This window comes from Lampetra fluviatilis, chromosome 1, assembly GCF_964198595.1.
Source record: "Lampetra fluviatilis chromosome 1, kcLamFluv1.1, whole genome shotgun sequence".
In the NCBI taxonomy this organism is placed as follows: Eukaryota; Metazoa; Chordata; class Hyperoartia; order Petromyzontiformes; family Petromyzontidae; genus Lampetra; species Lampetra fluviatilis.
The window spans coordinates 2870345-2887808 of record NC_136275.1 but is presented as its reverse complement, the minus strand read 5'-3'; the positions used below and the strand labels follow the sequence as shown (position 1 = coordinate 2887808).

General features: G+C 46.1%; 1 protein-coding gene across 1 annotated transcript in view; it reads right to left on the bottom strand.

Annotated features, from left to right (window-relative positions):
- Window positions 1–17464, bottom strand: part of LOC144951291 (polypeptide N-acetylgalactosaminyltransferase 13-like) — an 89941-nt gene that overhangs the window by 35599 nt on the left and 36878 nt on the right. Inside the window, exons 4-5 of the mRNA XM_078881527.1 lie at window positions 14281–14447; window positions 18–225 (exon numbers count right to left, since the gene is read on the bottom strand). Of these exons, the coding sequence (XP_078737653.1) occupies window positions 18–225; window positions 14281–14447 (375 nt within the window). The remainder of the gene's footprint in view (window positions 1–17; window positions 226–14280; window positions 14448–17464) is intronic.

Sequence of the window (17464 nt, the reverse complement as noted above, 5' to 3'; positions counted from 1 at the left end):
GGCGGCGCACTTCTCACCTGTCCTCCTTGATCCTGGCCAAAAGGGGCTCCAGCCAGCCTGTCGTGGCCTCGCAGTGCGCGTCCAGAAACGTGATCACCTGACCCTGGGCGGCGGCCGCCCCCCTGAGTCGGGCGCGGATGAGGCCCGAGCGCTGCTCCATGCGGAGGAGCCGCACGGGCGTCTCCAGCTTGCGTACGTAGTCCTCCAGCGGCTTCTTCAGGAAATCTGTGAGAGACGTTCACATCATCGTCGTCGTTATCAATCGTCGCCACTTAATATTTATACCGCGCCTCCCATGCAGGACTTCTCGAGGTGCTTTGGGCGGCAGGGAACGCCCGGCCACAGCCCTCCCTGTGAGGCACAAGCTCAAGGCACCACCGGCCTGTAAGTGGGCATTCGTTTGCCAGCAGGGGGGCTGTGTTGCAATGCGGCATTTACCAATTAATTCATTTGTGTGTGCAATTTATCACACTCGGCAAATTTGGACCACCATTTTGGCACGCATGGCCTACGCTTTTCCGAATTGACGTCAAGGGGATGTTTGACGCTCGCCGTGAAGCAGGCGGTGTGTACCGCGGGCCAATAACGTGCAGCATTAACCAGGGCGGGCCACTGGGCTCGAACCGCGGGGGCTATGCAACAAGGAAGAGCTCGAGGGCAGTGTGATGTGGTCACCCCGAGATGGCCTGTGAACAGTGAAATTGCTTGCAAGCAAAAACGGCTTAATTCCATTTTGCACACTTAACCCGAGCGATCTCGCCGGCTGTAAAAAATTAAATAAACTGAGCGCAAAATATAATAACAATTATTCACGTGAATATTTAATTGCAACAAGATTTATGAACATGCGGTAGGTAAGGTCAAAGGGTGGCGATTACAAAAGCACTCGGGAGCTTGCAACCTTACGAGAAATAGTAGCAGTATTTGTTTGGTCACGTTCCAACTTTTTTTGCCATCGCGGCAAATAATAACAAAACAAAAACTGGGACAATTTAGTGTTATACAGGGTGACCCAAAAAAAACGGGCCCCAACTCTAATTAGGCCCCGTTTCTTAGTGTTTTGTCCGAATGAAATGAAACTTTGGTCATAACTAGTTTATTATATTCAAAACATCAAATCAAAACACTAGGGTCTTTGGCCTTTTTTTCTCCGTTCTACAGCATGTGCTCTAGATGGCCTCCATTTAGCTCCGTGCATTTCTTGAGGCGCAGCACGAAGTTGTCCATGACGTTCTTACAGACTGAATTGGTAATGGCTCTCATCTCCTCCCTGATGGTTTCCTTGAGTTCCGTGATGGTTCTGGGTTTCCCTGCGTAGACTCTGTCCTTAAGATAGCCCCAAAGAAAAAAATCTGGGGGGCTTAGGTCCGGGCTATGGGGTGCCCACTCAAAATCAGTCTTGAGACTGATCACTCGGCCTCCGAAGTTCTCTTTCAGCCAATCTCGGGACAGGTTTGAGGTGTGAGAACTTGCTCCGTCTTGCTGGAACCAGAACTTGCTCATGAGCGACGGGTAGAGGGTCTGGAGCTCACTCTTGAAGGTTTTGAGGACCTCCACATACCGCTCCTTGGTGACTGTCACTGCTGCGCCAGATTCTTCGATGAAGATTGGTCCGATGATGCCTCTGGCCGAGATTGCAGCCCACACCGTGCACTTAGGAGAGTGCAAGGGCTTGGTGGCTACTTCATTGGGTCTGGAGGACCCCCAGAAGACATTTGTCTTGGAGTTCGCCTTTCCGTCAAGATGGAAGTGGGCTTCATCTGAGGTCCAAAGGAGGTTAAGGAAACTTGGTGTCTCCTCGATCTTCTCGAGCATCTTGACTGCCATAGCGCTCCTCTGCTTCTTGTCTGAGGCTGTAAGGGTCTGCAGCGTCTGTATTTTGTATGGGTAAGCCCTGATATCGTTCACCAGCACTCTCCTGCAAGTCTCACGGGACATACCGAGGGACTGACTTCGCTTACGCACAGAGCGTTTCGGACTCTGCTGGAGAGACTCTCTCACACTTTCGACCAGCTCGGCTGTTCGCTTCTTGGGACGTCCCGAGTGGCTTGGACGGTTCTCACTGGCAGCGTTGAGGTTCTCCACGGTCCCATACTTCTCGAAGTGGGCCACCCAGTTCTGAATTCTGCTTTTGGATGGAGCCTTTTCACATTCGAACTGACGCATGAAACTGTCCTGGGTTTTCTTAAACGAGCCTGTCTTGTAGTAAAATTTAACACAGTGTATTCTTTGTCCCAGCTCCCACTGGGGTCTTGGTGTACTCACGGTCGTTGATTCTGCCATGTCCTGTAAAATAAGGGCAATCGGTGAATAAATAAAGGAGATATCACATAAAGTGTACACGGGGCCCGTTTTTTTTGGGTCACCCTGTATAAGCCACTGTGGGAAAAGCATTGGCACAATTCTGTTTTTGCACTCAAACCCGCACTGCTGGTACCAAAGAGACTCCTTGCACCCCTCCTTCCATCTGCCTCTAAAAACCTGCTGCACCATCCACTTTCCATCTGCCCCGAAGCCTCCACACAAATCCATCTTCTTCCAGGTCACTTTCTTTGTGATTTAGTGAGCAGCTGCTCGCTTTCCTGCGTGGCTCTGCACATCCCTCATCCTATCAGGCCGACAAGCCCCCTCAGCCACCATCCATCACTCGGCCCAAGCAAGAACGCACGAGGGGAAAGGCGAACGCCTCATTCCATTCTGCGGCCCAAGTGGTTCTTGACGATTTCACTTCTACATTCTGACGGTTTGTTACTAACGGTATTGAGAGGGGCCAAAAAATAAATAAACAGCTGAGCAAGTCAGTCCAATCAGGGGGCCTCCCCGGTGACTTTAAAACGCTCAGTGGCTTAAACGTCTGTAAAATACTCCGGCAAGGACTACACACGAGGTCAATGTTATATATTCCACTTTGACGAGTGGAAAAATACAACGCACGGCTGTTGAACGTCTCTCCCGTGCAAAACCACCTGCCTACTCAAAACACAGGACAATTGGTTATGGTTAGAAAAATTCGGATCCAGTAATAGTGGTGGTCAGGGGCTATTGCAACAGGCTATGAATCCCAGCACCTGAGTTGAATTCCCGGTGATGGCAAACATCAGTGACGAGTGATATCTGAACAACACCTAGCCCCGTCTCCCCACCTTGTCTAAACTATTTTATTTATTTTACCAGGTAAGGCCCACTCAGCTACAGAAGTGACCTGGCCACACATGATAGCCCAACGAAGTGGCTTATCACGTGGTAATGTATAGCAGCCAAATACTCTAAACGAATGTTTCTAAATGTGATGGGAAAAATCGGAGGACCCGGAGAAAATTCCACACGGCCACAGGGAAAACATTCAAATTCCAAATGTACACGCATCATCAGGGTCAGGATCGAACCCACGACCTCATGCGTATCAGGCGAGGTAGTCAACATCTCGCCACCGTGACATCAAATTAGACTGACCAGTGTGGTGGTGAAGTAGCTCAAACCACCCCAAAGACACAACATTGAGAGGCCTTTCAAGAGAGTATTCACATCAAACCAACTCACTAAAGCACCAGATATAACGACAAAAAGAAAACATTGCAGCGCACAGATTTTTCGCGTAAATATTGGCGCACATTTGATTAAACATTTTTTAAAGTATCTGTTAACGTTTTTCCTAGCAAATAAAAATGTATGCATTGCTTTTTATTCCTATTGCTGATGCACACGAAGCGAGTTGAATTACGAGCAGATGTTGCCAAACAACCAACATTTTCTTTTCATGCGGAAATTCGTTCTAGTGTTCTCAAGTGGAGAAAAAAACATTAACGAGCAAATCGGATTAAAAATCTTCACACCTTTCAAGAAAATATAACTTTTAAGTAACTAATTCGGCCGCATAACTTGCTCCTCTTGAGGACGGCACAGGGTGATGGTGACGATAAACAATTTAGTAAGAAAGCTATTTATGCAGGATACCACCAAATGGAAATATCCTTTTATATTTTCTCAAGAAGTCCTTTCATATTTTTTAATGGAAACTGGGCAGATAGGATCTGTCTGTCTTTGCTCGTGTATCATTAAAGACATTGGACCGCACACAGCACAATAAGCTGCTGGAATCGCGCAAGGACAAAAGTCTAACTCTGTTTCAGAGAGGTTAGTGCCCCCTACTGATAACGCCTGATCCCATTACGAGTCAGGAATTTGGGGTTTTCACGGTGGAGGGGTCGCCCTATCCAAGTCGAGCTCACGACTGATTCTGCGTAGCGACTGGAATTGACGGACCCCTGGTTGCGGCGTGGAGTAGTGACAGACCTAGACGTGTCCATTGCCCGGGTCCATTCCCTTGACGGGCCAACTCAGTGAAGGGTTGTTTCACTTTAATGGTGAGCTTGGTGTGGGTGGTGCGTGCCTGTGATCCGGCATTTTGGAGGCAAGGGATTGGTGGAGCGAACATTGGTGAAGATCGCAAACCAGCCAGGAAAGATGAGATTACGGCAAAGCTAGAGCTTGGAATCCATCTGTGCAGAGTTTTTAAACGTTGTCCCCTCGTATGCGCAAGTTGTCCCTGGGTTTCTGTGGCAGCCACTCATTCATGGAATCAGCCAAACGTCCCGATGGACGGCTCGCTTGAATAATAATAGTCCTATGTATATACTGTGTCGCTAAAAACTCAACGTATTATTGCATCACAAATGCATGCCTCGTGCCCATGGTTGAAAGAAAACCCTTGAGGGAACATCAATGGTCAAAGATAATGTGCAATGCTTTCGAGAGCCCTGAAAATTAGTGTTACAACTGGAACACAGATGTATCAGGGTACCGTATTGCAAAACAAAAGGTCCATTATATTCTATGAAACAATTTCAAAGTATTCTTCTTCTATTCTTATCCTTGCGTCCATAGGCAAGCGTCTCTGCGTATCAAAGCTCTTTTTCAGGAGGCTCCTGTCAGGTTTTCGGGTTACTCTTTGGTTCTTTCGGTACAGTCACGTAGAAAGAAAATAAATTGAATAATAGAATACGACGTTTCGATGTAGAACAAAATTTGAGAGAGAGACAAAACACAGACACGGAGACACACACACAAGCAGAGAGAGAGAGACACACACAGAGACACAGAGAGAGAGACACAACATAGACACAGAGAGAGAGAGACACACAACATAGACACAGAGAGAGAGACACACAACATAGACACACAGAGACCCAGGTTTTCTGGTGTTGTTGCTGCTGTGTGTAATCTCAATTGAGTAATTTGCAGGTAAACTTTCAGCACTGGGATGCTTGACCAATACTAGTTATATTGTACGTGTGTGTGTTTGTTTGTTTTTCTAGCCATGGAAGGATACCCAGAACAGCTGAGTGAAAATCCACGCAGAACAGGGAGAGAACAAAAATTAACCCGTAAAAACAAAGTTTTTCACTCTAAATCCTTTATATGCGTGGTGGCTAGAGTCCTCTCGTCCTCTGGCTTGAGATGGCTGCCACCTATGGGTCAGATGATTGCCTGACACCATTAGGCAATTGGTAATTAAATTTAAAAAAAAAATTCTTAAAAAGTGTAAAAAAATTTAATTTTTTTTTCACGAAAATTAATTGTCACGCACAACGAGTCTGTGTGCAAAATGTCAGCTCGATTGGATCACGGGAAGTGGGTTAAAAAACAACCGAAAGATTTGCACGGTCGTAAGCGCGCAAGCAAGCAAGCAAGTGAACTTAATATAAAGGATTTAAAAACCAACTCCGTCAAGAAAAAACGGCGCCCGAGTCGAGAATCAAACCCAGGCCCTTCTGCCCGTGAGGCACGAGTGTTTTACAGCGCGGCGCCCTTGCCCGCCAAAATCTCTTTCACGATTGCAATAGACCGACCGTTTAGTTTCATCGCAGCCTTTTGAGATTGCACGCCGGAGAAGGGGAAAAAAAACAAAATCCTCTCGTCAGATTTGCAACAAATGTGGTCTGCCGACAGTTTATCAGAACAATTGGTGCCTTGAAACGATATGGTGCCCCAGCCCATAGGTCAAGGACAAGGTCAGAGTCAATTTTAAAAATGTCAGGAATCCGAGGCTTAAATTAAACGTGCGCAAGCAAATAAGCGGGAATAATGAGCCATTGCTTCTAGCGGGAACAATTTCCGCATAACAAGAAATAATGAAAGGAGATCTAATCATCCTTTTAATTGACCCTCCAGCACACTATAGCCTCAGACGGTCGCAAAGCTGTGGCAAAAACTGGATTGTCATCACATATTTATACTCGGCCTGGAATGGCAGTTCAATCTAAAGTGGCTCAAGACATTTAACCATCATTTAAGCCACAAAACGGTGAAAGTGCCCAATAAAATACCCTTCAGAGCCAACGTAAGAGTCATTTTTTGCTGAGCTGTTTCAATTGCCAGTCAGTCGCTCAGCTGTCATCACACCCTCAGGATTCAATGAGCAAATTTCCCCATGGAAGGAATGGACGTTTGGCACTCCGTGTGACAATAATGCGAATCTCGGTGTCATGATGAAAATGGTGACATATTTTACATGAATGGCAGCAATGGAAAATGCTCACAAATACAATCAACGTTTTTTTCATTATTTTTTTTTTAAGCAAAACCTTCACAAAAAAACGCATCTTGTAATTATTAGAACGCACGAGTCGTCATGGGCAACTGCACCACCATCACCTTTGGGTTAAAATGCGCATCGTGCAAAGTGTGAGCCTTATATAAGATAGAGAAGATAAAAGGTGCGACCCTGATATTTCATGCTTCATGCCACTGCTGGAAGAAGGGCATCCATGAGAGAGACACTCCCACGCCGGCCACATGTCTTGGAAGAGGTGGGAGAAGCCGTGCTTTGCCCCACCACACGTGGACTTGCCGATCGACTGAACTGTGACTACTGAACTGGTAAATTATATATACTCTTTGGTTCTTTCGGTAAAGTCACGTAGGTATAAAATATAAAATAAATTAAATCAGGTGGGACAACCACAGGAATAGACAATCAGCAATTGACAATCAGCAATTGACAATCAGCAATTGACAATCAGCAATTGTCTCTTGCTGTGGTTGTCCCACCTGATGACGGACGCTTGTGTTGCGCCCGAAACGTCGTGATTTAATTTATTTCATATTTTATACCCACGTGACTTTACACGAAAGAACCAAAGAGTATGGATCCTTGCAGTCACGAAAACTTCAAATCTAGAACGAACTGTGGTGTACCCATTTACACTGCTTGCTTAGCCTAATACAGTATTCATTTCCTGTTATTGGAAAGTGTGAATGATGATAATGGTGATGAAGTGTTTTGCAGGCAAACTGTTTCTACACCACTGCCAACCGATCCCTTGCGGGTTTTTTTTCTCTCTCCAGAACTTTCATTACTACCACGTGCTGCAACATTACTTATTTTCGCTCTGTAAACAGACACCCGAACATGCATTCATAATGCAAAACAGCCAACAACAGTCAAGTAATAGCAGGTCTGAGTTGGCGAGCCTCCACATCAATCTGCTCCACACTATCTGATGGACACGTGGTGTGTGTGTGTGCGCCCGACCACCCAGTTGTCTATCGTCGCCATCTCCGTTCAGCAGCACGTGGCGACACGCTGATTGGCCGGCACACTCGGACAGCGAGATTTGGACCTCGCGGATTTGCGGTCAGCGGCCCATTGGCCTGGAGCTCGCTACCCACTCACTCACCTACTCACCCACCCACTCATCTACTCACCCACTCACTCACCTACTCACCCACTCACTCACCTACTCACCCACCCACTCACCTACTCACCAACCCACTCATCTACTCACCCACTCACTCATCTACTCACCCACTCACCTACTCAGTCGTCCATCAGTCTGGAACTCACCACCCACTCACTCACCTACTCACCCACCCACTCACCTACTCAGTAGCCCATCAGCCTAAAACTCACCACCCACTCACTCACCTACCCACTCACCTACTCACCCACCCACTCATCTACTCACCCACTCACTCACCTACTCACCCACTCACTCACCTACTCACCCACCCACTCATCTACTCACCCACTCACTCACCTACTCACCCACCCACGCACCTACCCAGTAGTCCATCAGCCTGGAACTCACCATCCACTCACTCACCTACTCACCAACCCACTCACCTACTCAGTAGTCCATCGGACCTGGAACTCACCACTCACTCACTCACCTACTCACCCACCCACTCACCTACTCACCCACTCACTCACCTACTCACCCACCCACTCACCTACTCAGCGGTCCATCGGCCTGGGACTCACTGCCGCTGTGTGATGTTCGAGACACCTTCACCGACAATTTACCAGGTCAGTAGGAACAGACAGAAGTGTTCAATAGAGATAACAATATATGCATTTTGTGCACTCGTGATAACCCAGGCTATAAGAGCTGTGCCTTTATCAATGTACCTACTTACTCTTGGATCGAGTAAATTATGTTGATTCACTCTTCAACACACCGGTAGGCTAAAGTAGTGAACTATTTGTCCTTTGTAAACGTGACACATTTTTTACTATTTGGCCGTGTCGGGTGGTGGAGGGTTACGACACATTTATAAATAAGGCGATCTGACCCATATTATGAATCGTACTCAAAACGAGCATTGGGAGAGTGTGCATCTCCATCGTGGGGACAACGCTCCCTCGTCAAGGGCGTCGATCACCTCCATACATTATTTTATTTAAGCCCTGGTTTGTCAAAGCCCGTGGATGACTGCATCGGTTTCTAACGAATCAACCCTCTTTTCCTTATTTTACATTCATAGAGCGCCTGTAGAGCTCAGGGCGCTTTGTGACAATAACATCGCGTGATCTTGATGGCAAGGGGCGGTGCAAGGGCCGAGGAATGAGTGGCCGTAACAGAGGGCAGCAGGGGAGGGACGGGAGGGAGTGGAGGGGTGCGCGGAGGGAAGGGGAAAGCAATGGGCGATGGTGAAGAGGTGGGTGAGGCTTTGAGAGAGGAACGGAAAAAAAATTAACCCGTAAAAACAAAGTTTTTAACTATAATTCCTTTATATGCATGGCGGCTAGTCCTCTCGTCCTCTGGCTTGAGATGGCTGCCACCTATGGGTCAGATGATTGCCTGCCACCATTAAGCAATTGGTAATTAAATATAATTTTTATTTTCCTAAAAAGTGTAAAATTTAGGAAAAAAAATTTCACGAAAATTTATTGTCACGCACAACGAGTCTGTGTGGAAAATGTCAGCTCGATTGGATCACGGGAAGTGGGTTAAAAAACGACCGAAAGATTTGCACGGTCGTAAGCGCGCAAGCAAGTGGACTTAATATAAAGGATTTTAAAAGGCAGCAGACATCGTTGCTGCTCGCAGCAGCAGACATCGCGGCTATCGCGATTTTCACCTGAAGACGGGCGCTTGTGTTGCGTTCGAAACGCCGTGATTTATTTTGTTCTATTTCTACCTACGTGACTTTACCGAAAGAACCAAAGAGTATGGGATTTCTGCGGTCACGAAAGCTTCAAATCATGGTTGAGAGAAAAGAGGTTAAAGGAGGGGGACTGCTCAATGTACGGGGGGGGGGGGGGGGTTGATTCCAGTGGTAGGGTGCAAGGAGGGAGGATGGAAAACGACATTGGATACGGGGAGACAGGGACAGAGAGACACAAAGAAGTCTACAGAAAATGGGCATAACTGGTGCAGTGGTTTTTTTTATTTTGCTTTATTTTTCTACCTACGTGACTTTGCCGAAAGAACCAAAGAGTATGAACACACCGCTTTGCGAGCAAGGCCGGCGTGCTTTGTATCAGAAGGTGCCCCTTTTCCTCCCCCCTGCCAGTGTAGATCTGTGCTTATGTAAGACGTGCTTAGACCGGGGTTTACTGGAATTGATACGGATATGTCTTTTCTAGAATCCGATTGATATTATGTGCGCAGTCAACGGTAGAATAAACATACACGAATTCACATTTCATTCGGTTCTCTGTGACATTTGTGAACAAAGCGTACAGTATACATATATGTGTGTGCGATAAGAGGCCAAGAGGTCTAAAGTTCCTCAAATCAGTTGTCTCCCTATTCAAATAGAAGATTTATCAAGGCATACTTCCGTGATTGAGGCATTTAATTTCTGTATAAACATTTAGGCAATAAGTCCGCGAGTTCTCTCAACAACCATTCCCACTTCATTGATAATATCCACAATTACTCTATCGGGTTCTAAGGCTTTTCACTTTTCTTACTTTTCATTTTCAAACCGTGACAGGCGGTGGTTATCTCTTCAGATGTGACATTGGAAAAATCCTCCTCCTACTCAACCAAAAATGATTAATTTCCTTGGGTATATGATTGTTTTGCTCTAAAGATCCGCAGAGAATTCCTTAACATTTTTACGACTATCTCTCTCTCTCTCAAGCCCTTTCTACGGTTCAATCCTCGTCTCTTCGGGCCACGATTTATGAATTAATAATAATCAACTTGTACCGTGCACAGTAGTCGCTCACTCTCGTCGAGAGACAGCAGAGAGTGGCTTAGAGGGTGCAAGGTTGGAACCAGAGACAGCTGAAAGGTCACAGCCAGGCGGTGAGCCGATGGCAAATTCCTCCCCCCCCCAGTCCTCCCCCAACTCCTGTGGTCCTCTATGTCCTGAGGCGTTATTGGCCAATCGGTGGATGATAAGCGAGAGGAAACCGGAGCTTCCGGTGAAAAGCCATTCGCGCTTGGGGTCGGCGTTCTATCCCACACAGCAGCGGGCCCCAACCTTGTTGGCACCAGGGACCGGTTCGTGGAAGACAATTTTTTCACGGACCGGGGGGGGTTCATCATTGGGTCTTTCCCCCTTTTCAAAGAAGCTCTCCAGCGACGTTTGTTTTTTACTCATTGTGGCTACTAGGGGTTAGCAGCTTGTGGGCTCACCAAAACTGTGACTGAGACAAGTGCGCGGTGCGGGAACGAGGCGTGGACGGAAGTGGTCAATAATAAAATAATGGGGTGGGCCACGCACGGACTCACCGCTCTCACCTCCTGCTGTGTGGCCCGTCGAACAGGTGGAGTCTATATTTCAGAATCAAAATCAGAATGTGTATTTATACTGGAGGAATCCGATGAGCTATAAAGATATTTTTTCACAGATGTCCAGCCGGGGCACGGGGTAAGAACGTTACAACAACAAACGGTACAAAAACACGATATGAATGCAGAGTAGAAGAAAGGTTAAACAAATCACCCAACCACAAACAAATACAACAACTAAACCATCCCCATCCTACCAGACAAAGCCCACTGAGGTATTAAATTATTTTTCAAAAGCGACCCGACCACAAATGATAGCTCAACAAGGTGGCTTATCATTTGTACTTTTATAGCATCGAAATCATCTAAATAGTCTAACCGCATGTTTCTAAATGTGGTGGGACAAACCGGAGGGCCCGGATAAAAAAAAAATCCACGCGACCACGGGGAGAACACGCAAACTCCAAGTATACAGGCGACAGGCTCAGGATCGAACCAGGCGAGGAAGTAACATTGATCACCGTGGTGCCCCTTAAATAAATAAAGTATACAAGTTCATATTCTTAGGTTTTTTCGGTAAAGTCACGTAGGTAAAACATTAAAATTAATAAAAGTAAAATCAAATAAAAATCACGACGTTTCGGAGGCAACACAAGCTTCCGTCTTCAGGTGGAACCGTCACAGCCACCTGAAGACGGAAGCTTGTGTTGCCTCCGAAACGTCGTGATTTTTATTTTATTTTACTTTTATTAATTTTAATGTTTTACCTACGTGACTTTACCGAAAAAACCTAAGAATATGAATCCTTGCAGTCACGAAAGCTTCAAATATAGAATTAATATACAAGTTCAAATGACATAATCAATTCACAAGCTTTGGAAAGGCCAGGGAATGGCATCATGACCCCCCCCATGGGAAGGGAGCACCACAACATGCGCAATCCACCAACCCTCGTCTCTACAAACCAGTGGAGGTCAATCATTGATGTACCTTCTTTGTGCGTTCATGATCACATTGCTTATTGTCAGATCTAAAATCATGTTTGCGTTGAGCGTCAGTCATTTGCTCATTCTTTTCCCAATTATTAATCTAGATTTGAAGTTTTCGTGACTGCAGGAATCCATACTCTTTGGTTCTCTCGGTAAAGTCACGTGGGTACAAAATAAATTAAATCACGACGGGCCCTTGTGTTGCGCCCGAAACGTCGTGATTTAATTTATTTTGTACCTGCGTGACTTTCTTCTTGGTTTGTTCGGTAAAGTCACGTAGAAGGGAAGTAATAAAATAATAAAAATTAAACATAATAAAATACAATTCTCACGACGTTTCGGCCACAACGCAAGCAGCCGTCCTCAGGTCATTCTTCACCTGAGGACGGCTGCTTGCGTTGTGGCCGAAACGTCGTGAGAATTGTTTCATTTTATTATGTTTTATTTTTATTATTTTATTACTTCCCTTCTACGTGACTTTACCGAAAAAACCAAGAAGATGAATCCCTGCAGTCACGAAAGCTTTAAATCGAAATTCTGCGTGACTTTATCGAAAGAACCAAAGAGTATGTTTTCCCAATTATGTTACAGGAGTTCTATGTATGCAATATTTCACTTGATATTTTAATAACTCTTCACATATATCCATTTTTTTACGTGAATTTTGTGACGATAAGAGTTTCTTGGGCCAGGCTGCGTGAATGTAAAAGTGTAGAAAAAAAGCAATTTGTAGTTTAAGAAAAAGTTGCACCATGTTTTCTTTAGCTCGCCACTTATTTGGCACTATTCCATTATACCGTTCGTAGCAAAACACAGGGTACAAAATATACATGTGAAAAACAGCCAAGAAATGGGCAACACACTCAGTGAGTCTATTCGCAGTGGCACTAGAAACATCTTTCTGAAACAAAGTATAATCATGAAAAGCAACTGAAGCAAAAACACTTAAACGTGCTTATGGATTCAAAACATGGAACTCTGACAAAGTACATGGGAGCAAAAGCTGAAAAGCGCACAAAGTAGTGTGTCGAGATGCATGCTGGGTATTGCACTGAGAGACAAAAAGCAACACATGGATAATGTAACAGACTCAAACTAGAGACAACATACCGACTCCTCGGGAAAACTATGTAGGCTTTCAGCAGAACACATCGCTAAGGGATAGTTGCAATTACGCGTGACTGGTGTTAGAAAGGCTGCCAAAAGAATGGTAATGTCCAAAGGAGACCACAACCGTGGCGACGGAGTGATGAGATTAGCTCGTGTGCAGGTGGACTGTGACAGTGGCCCCTCTCATGATCTGGAGAGGGCATGCATCGAGCACTGGATAGAACACGGCCGACGAAAATAGGACCCTGGCAGGGATCATATTCTCTCCGCGAACGCCCGCTGTTTTGTCGACTGCCCGCGAAACGGTCGGCATTGTATATTCACTGTGGGTGGCAATGTTGCTCAAGCACAATTAGTACCCGCGTGAGGAAACCGACACGACAGAGAAGCCTTTTGCAGAGTCAACCGCTTGACACAGCGTACGAACTCGGAACCCTCCAATTGTGGGTTTGAGCAAGCGTTTAGGTACGTACGTATAACTTATTTTGCACCGTACTTAGCCGACCGTGCTAATCGGAGGTGTGGGGTAAACGACTTCATCTGTGTTGGTATTCTGAGATATGTGGCTCTTTTTCAGAAGCCACCTGGTCACAAACGATAGCTTAACAAAGTGACTAATCAAGTGGGATAAACACATAATGTTGATTCTAAATGTGGAGGGAAAAACACCGGAGGACCTGGAGAAAAATCCACACGGCCACGCGGAGAGAGAGAAAGACGCGAACTGCAAATATACAACAAGCATCGACAGGGTTGTGATTGAACCCACAACCTCCTGTATACCAGGCGAGATAGTTAACATCTACACGAGGCGGTGACGCGGGCGGCACGCCAGCCTTGGGGCTAGGCCGGTTGCGGGGGGGGGGGGTGAGGGGGGTGAGGGGGGTGAGGGGGGTTGGGGGGGTGTGGGGGGGTGGGTGGAGTGGGGGGGGGGAGTGGGGGGGGTTATGGGGGGTGGGGGTGGGTGGTATTTGGGGTGTTGGGGGTTGTGTGGGGGTGTGGGGGAGTGGGGGTTATGTGGGGTGGGGGGAGTGGGTGGAGTGGGGGGTGGGGGGGTGGTGGTATTTGGGGTGTTGGGGGTTGTGTGGGGGTGTGGGGGGTTGGGGGTTTTGGGGGGTGGGGGGGGGTGGGTGGAGTGGGGGAGTGGGGGGGGGTTATGGGGGGTGGGGGTGGTATTTGTGGGGGGGGTGGGGGGTGGGGGCCGGGCCCACCTCTCTCGCTGGCGTCGTCCACCAGCACGATCTCCGTGAGGAGGTGTCGCGGGGAGCGGCCGATGACGCTGTGCAGCGTGCGTAGCAGCGTGCTCCACGCCTCGTTGTGGAACACGATGACCACCGAGGTGGCGGGCAGCCCGTCCGCGTACGCCTTCGTCTTGCACCTGGGCACACCGGGTTTGCAATGCGGGGCGTCGGCGAGGTCAATTTTTGTATTTTATATTTTTTTGCTAAAAGGGAAAAATTCATGGGCGGACAAGGCGCAAGAAGATAAAAAAAAATCGATAATTAAAGTAAAGGTCAAGGAATGAGGTGCACCACCTAAAAATTAACTCGCGTTTTTGTTTCAATCATTTTTTTTTATTTATAATTACAACTCAACACGAGCCCGACACAAAGCGGCTATCACGGGGCGAACGAACGCCCGAGGTTGGGCGCTGCGGGGCTTCGTGAAGGGGGAGAATTGGGCTCACTGGCCCACCCAGGTTGCGGGACCACAAGCGAGGGCATGAAAACGTTGAAATGGGGAGTGGGAAAAGGGTCGGGGGAAGGACAACGAATGGGACAAAAAAAACACAGGGGACAGGGCAGAAGAGGGGAAGGGGGGGGGAGAACCGGGGGTGGGGGGTGAGAAGGGGGACATTTTTACAAACTAAGTTGCTATATTTCTACATTCAAAAATAATACAATTATCGAATGCATGGTTTCCATGGGACAGCCATATGCCCCTCCAGCCCCCACCCAACGTGATGTGCCATGAACAACAGATTTGTATTTTCGGCGCATGATGCATGGCATGTTTGAAAGGAAATAAGGGAAGTGCCTAATCTAATTTGCTATTGCAGCCATTTCCAAGATTTCACTTGAGACGTTATCTAAACTCACGATGTTCACAAGGACCATGACCCCCTCCCAGACAGCATTCAGCACTGCCGTTGCCTGGGCTAGCAGCAGGGTGGATCAACCAGAGCAGCCTGCTGGCCCACCACCACTTTTCATTACAATAATGCTTACATGAATAATGAAAGAAGTCATCAAGGTATATTTAAGTTTCAGTTGAGTAAAAAAAAATTCTGCCGTGTAATTTCGTTTTTTGTTGTTGTTTAACGTTCGCAATCAATGGAGTGAATGCGAATTTGAATGAGATCGTCCCTACGCCCCTTCTGGCATGCGCTTTTCTCGGTGCCCTATCTCCGATTAGCACGGTTGGCGACATGCGGTGTGAAAGAAGTTCAAAGGGCAAACGTACGCGCACACGTACGTAGTACTCTCATTGGGCCAATCCGAGCGTCCAACGGAAGTGACGTCACAGAGCACCACAAAGCACCAAGCCAAATATTACACCATTGGAACCTCATTTGCCAGTAAAAAATATGATAATTGTTTTTTTACCCTTCTATCTGGCAACAAAACTGACACCTTTTTTTAGGTGCGCCTTTTGGCGTCATCTGATCCAACCCATGTGAGACTAGGCTCTAAGGAAAGCTGTCTCGGGTGTGGACCAATCAACTTCAAGGACAGTGCATATATTATCAGTTATGTTTTTTGTTTGCATTATGGCTGCAGGTATTGTGGTCTATGCAAACATGACTCCTTATAAAAAAAGGTATCAGTTTTGTTGCCAGATAGAAGGGTAAAAAAACAATTATCATCCAAATATTACAATCGAATTGGGTCATGACAATAGAGCAAAACCAGCCTCGGTTTGCAAATAATGTTCCAGGAATTAATAGCCAGCCCATAGCTGATAATGCACTCCAGATGAGACAAAACACAGCTATTACTCGACTGTCCTGATCAATGGGATGTTCATTTATCCACTCAGGCATATGTATTATTATGTGGCTATGGTTAGAAAGCAGCACCCTTTGTATCGTATTTCATGTTCAGGATCAGAGGGAGATGTACGGAACTGCTTATCACAACGTCCTGCCATTGACACGAACGCTTATTTGAAAGCCAAGCGATATCAGGAAAGACAAGTTACAATCTGAGTGAAGAAATAAAAAAATGCTTTAAGAGGAATAATGTAATCAACCACACATAAAACATTCATCGCAGGTCTTTTTGTGGCGCTTTGATGCCATTCAAGAAAGGAGATTACAATGAAATTCCCCAAAAAGTTGCGTCGGAGTTAAACAGAGGCATGCCATGCAACATTGAAATTACAAAAAAAAAGCTCATGACACAATGGTTTTAGATTATTCAAATTAACTCGTAGCATTTAAATACATCATCAACACTTACGACTTACCCTTAGGTTTTTTCGGTAAAGTCACGTAGGTAAAAAATAAAATAAAAAAATTACTAAAAGTAATAATATCAATAAAATAAAGCAATCTTTATTATTTTATTTTATTTCTATTCTAAAATAATAATATATTATTATAAAATAAAATAATATATTATTATTCTATTTTATTTTTATTATTACTTTTAGTAGTAAAAAAAAAATTACCTACGTGACTTTACCGAAAAAACCTAAGAGTATGAATACTTACGACATATCTAGGTGGTGAAGGTAAAAGAAACATCCCTGAAATCCCTTCCTCGTGCTATTGCTGGCAGAAGGAGATTCCCGCTTGATGGAGCTCGTGAGAGACCCTCTTCCACCCAGTCCAAGTGGAGGGGGGGGGGGTGTACACGTGGCCTCCCGATCGACTCACTTTGGTGTACCCAATTACACTGCCGACCCAGTGACGGATTATCGTAGTAGCAAAAGTAGCTACATGTGCAGTAGCTACATGTGTAGTAGCTGCATGTGTAGTAGCTGCATGTGTAGTAGCTACCCGTGTAGTAGCTACGGGCCCCGCACTCTCAAGGGCCCAGCTACACGTGTAGTAGCAACATGTGCAGTAGCTACATGTGCAGTAGCTACATGTGTAGTAGCTGCACGTGTAGTAGCTGCGGGCCCCGCACTTTCAAGGGCCCCGCTCTCAATGCTTTCAAGCTATCAATTCTGGCTCAGTGATTCTGCACTTGCTCTATTACTATAGTACAATACCGCCTTCAACTTTTATGAACGACTGGGCCTTTAAGGTTAGAGATTTGTCGTACTACCTGGCTGTATTGCAAATCAAAAAATAAAATAACTTTACTATGCAAGTAAAAAACATTTGTGTTTATTTATTTATTTAGGGCCCCTCTATAACATACTACAGGCCCCGCACTAGCTTCATCC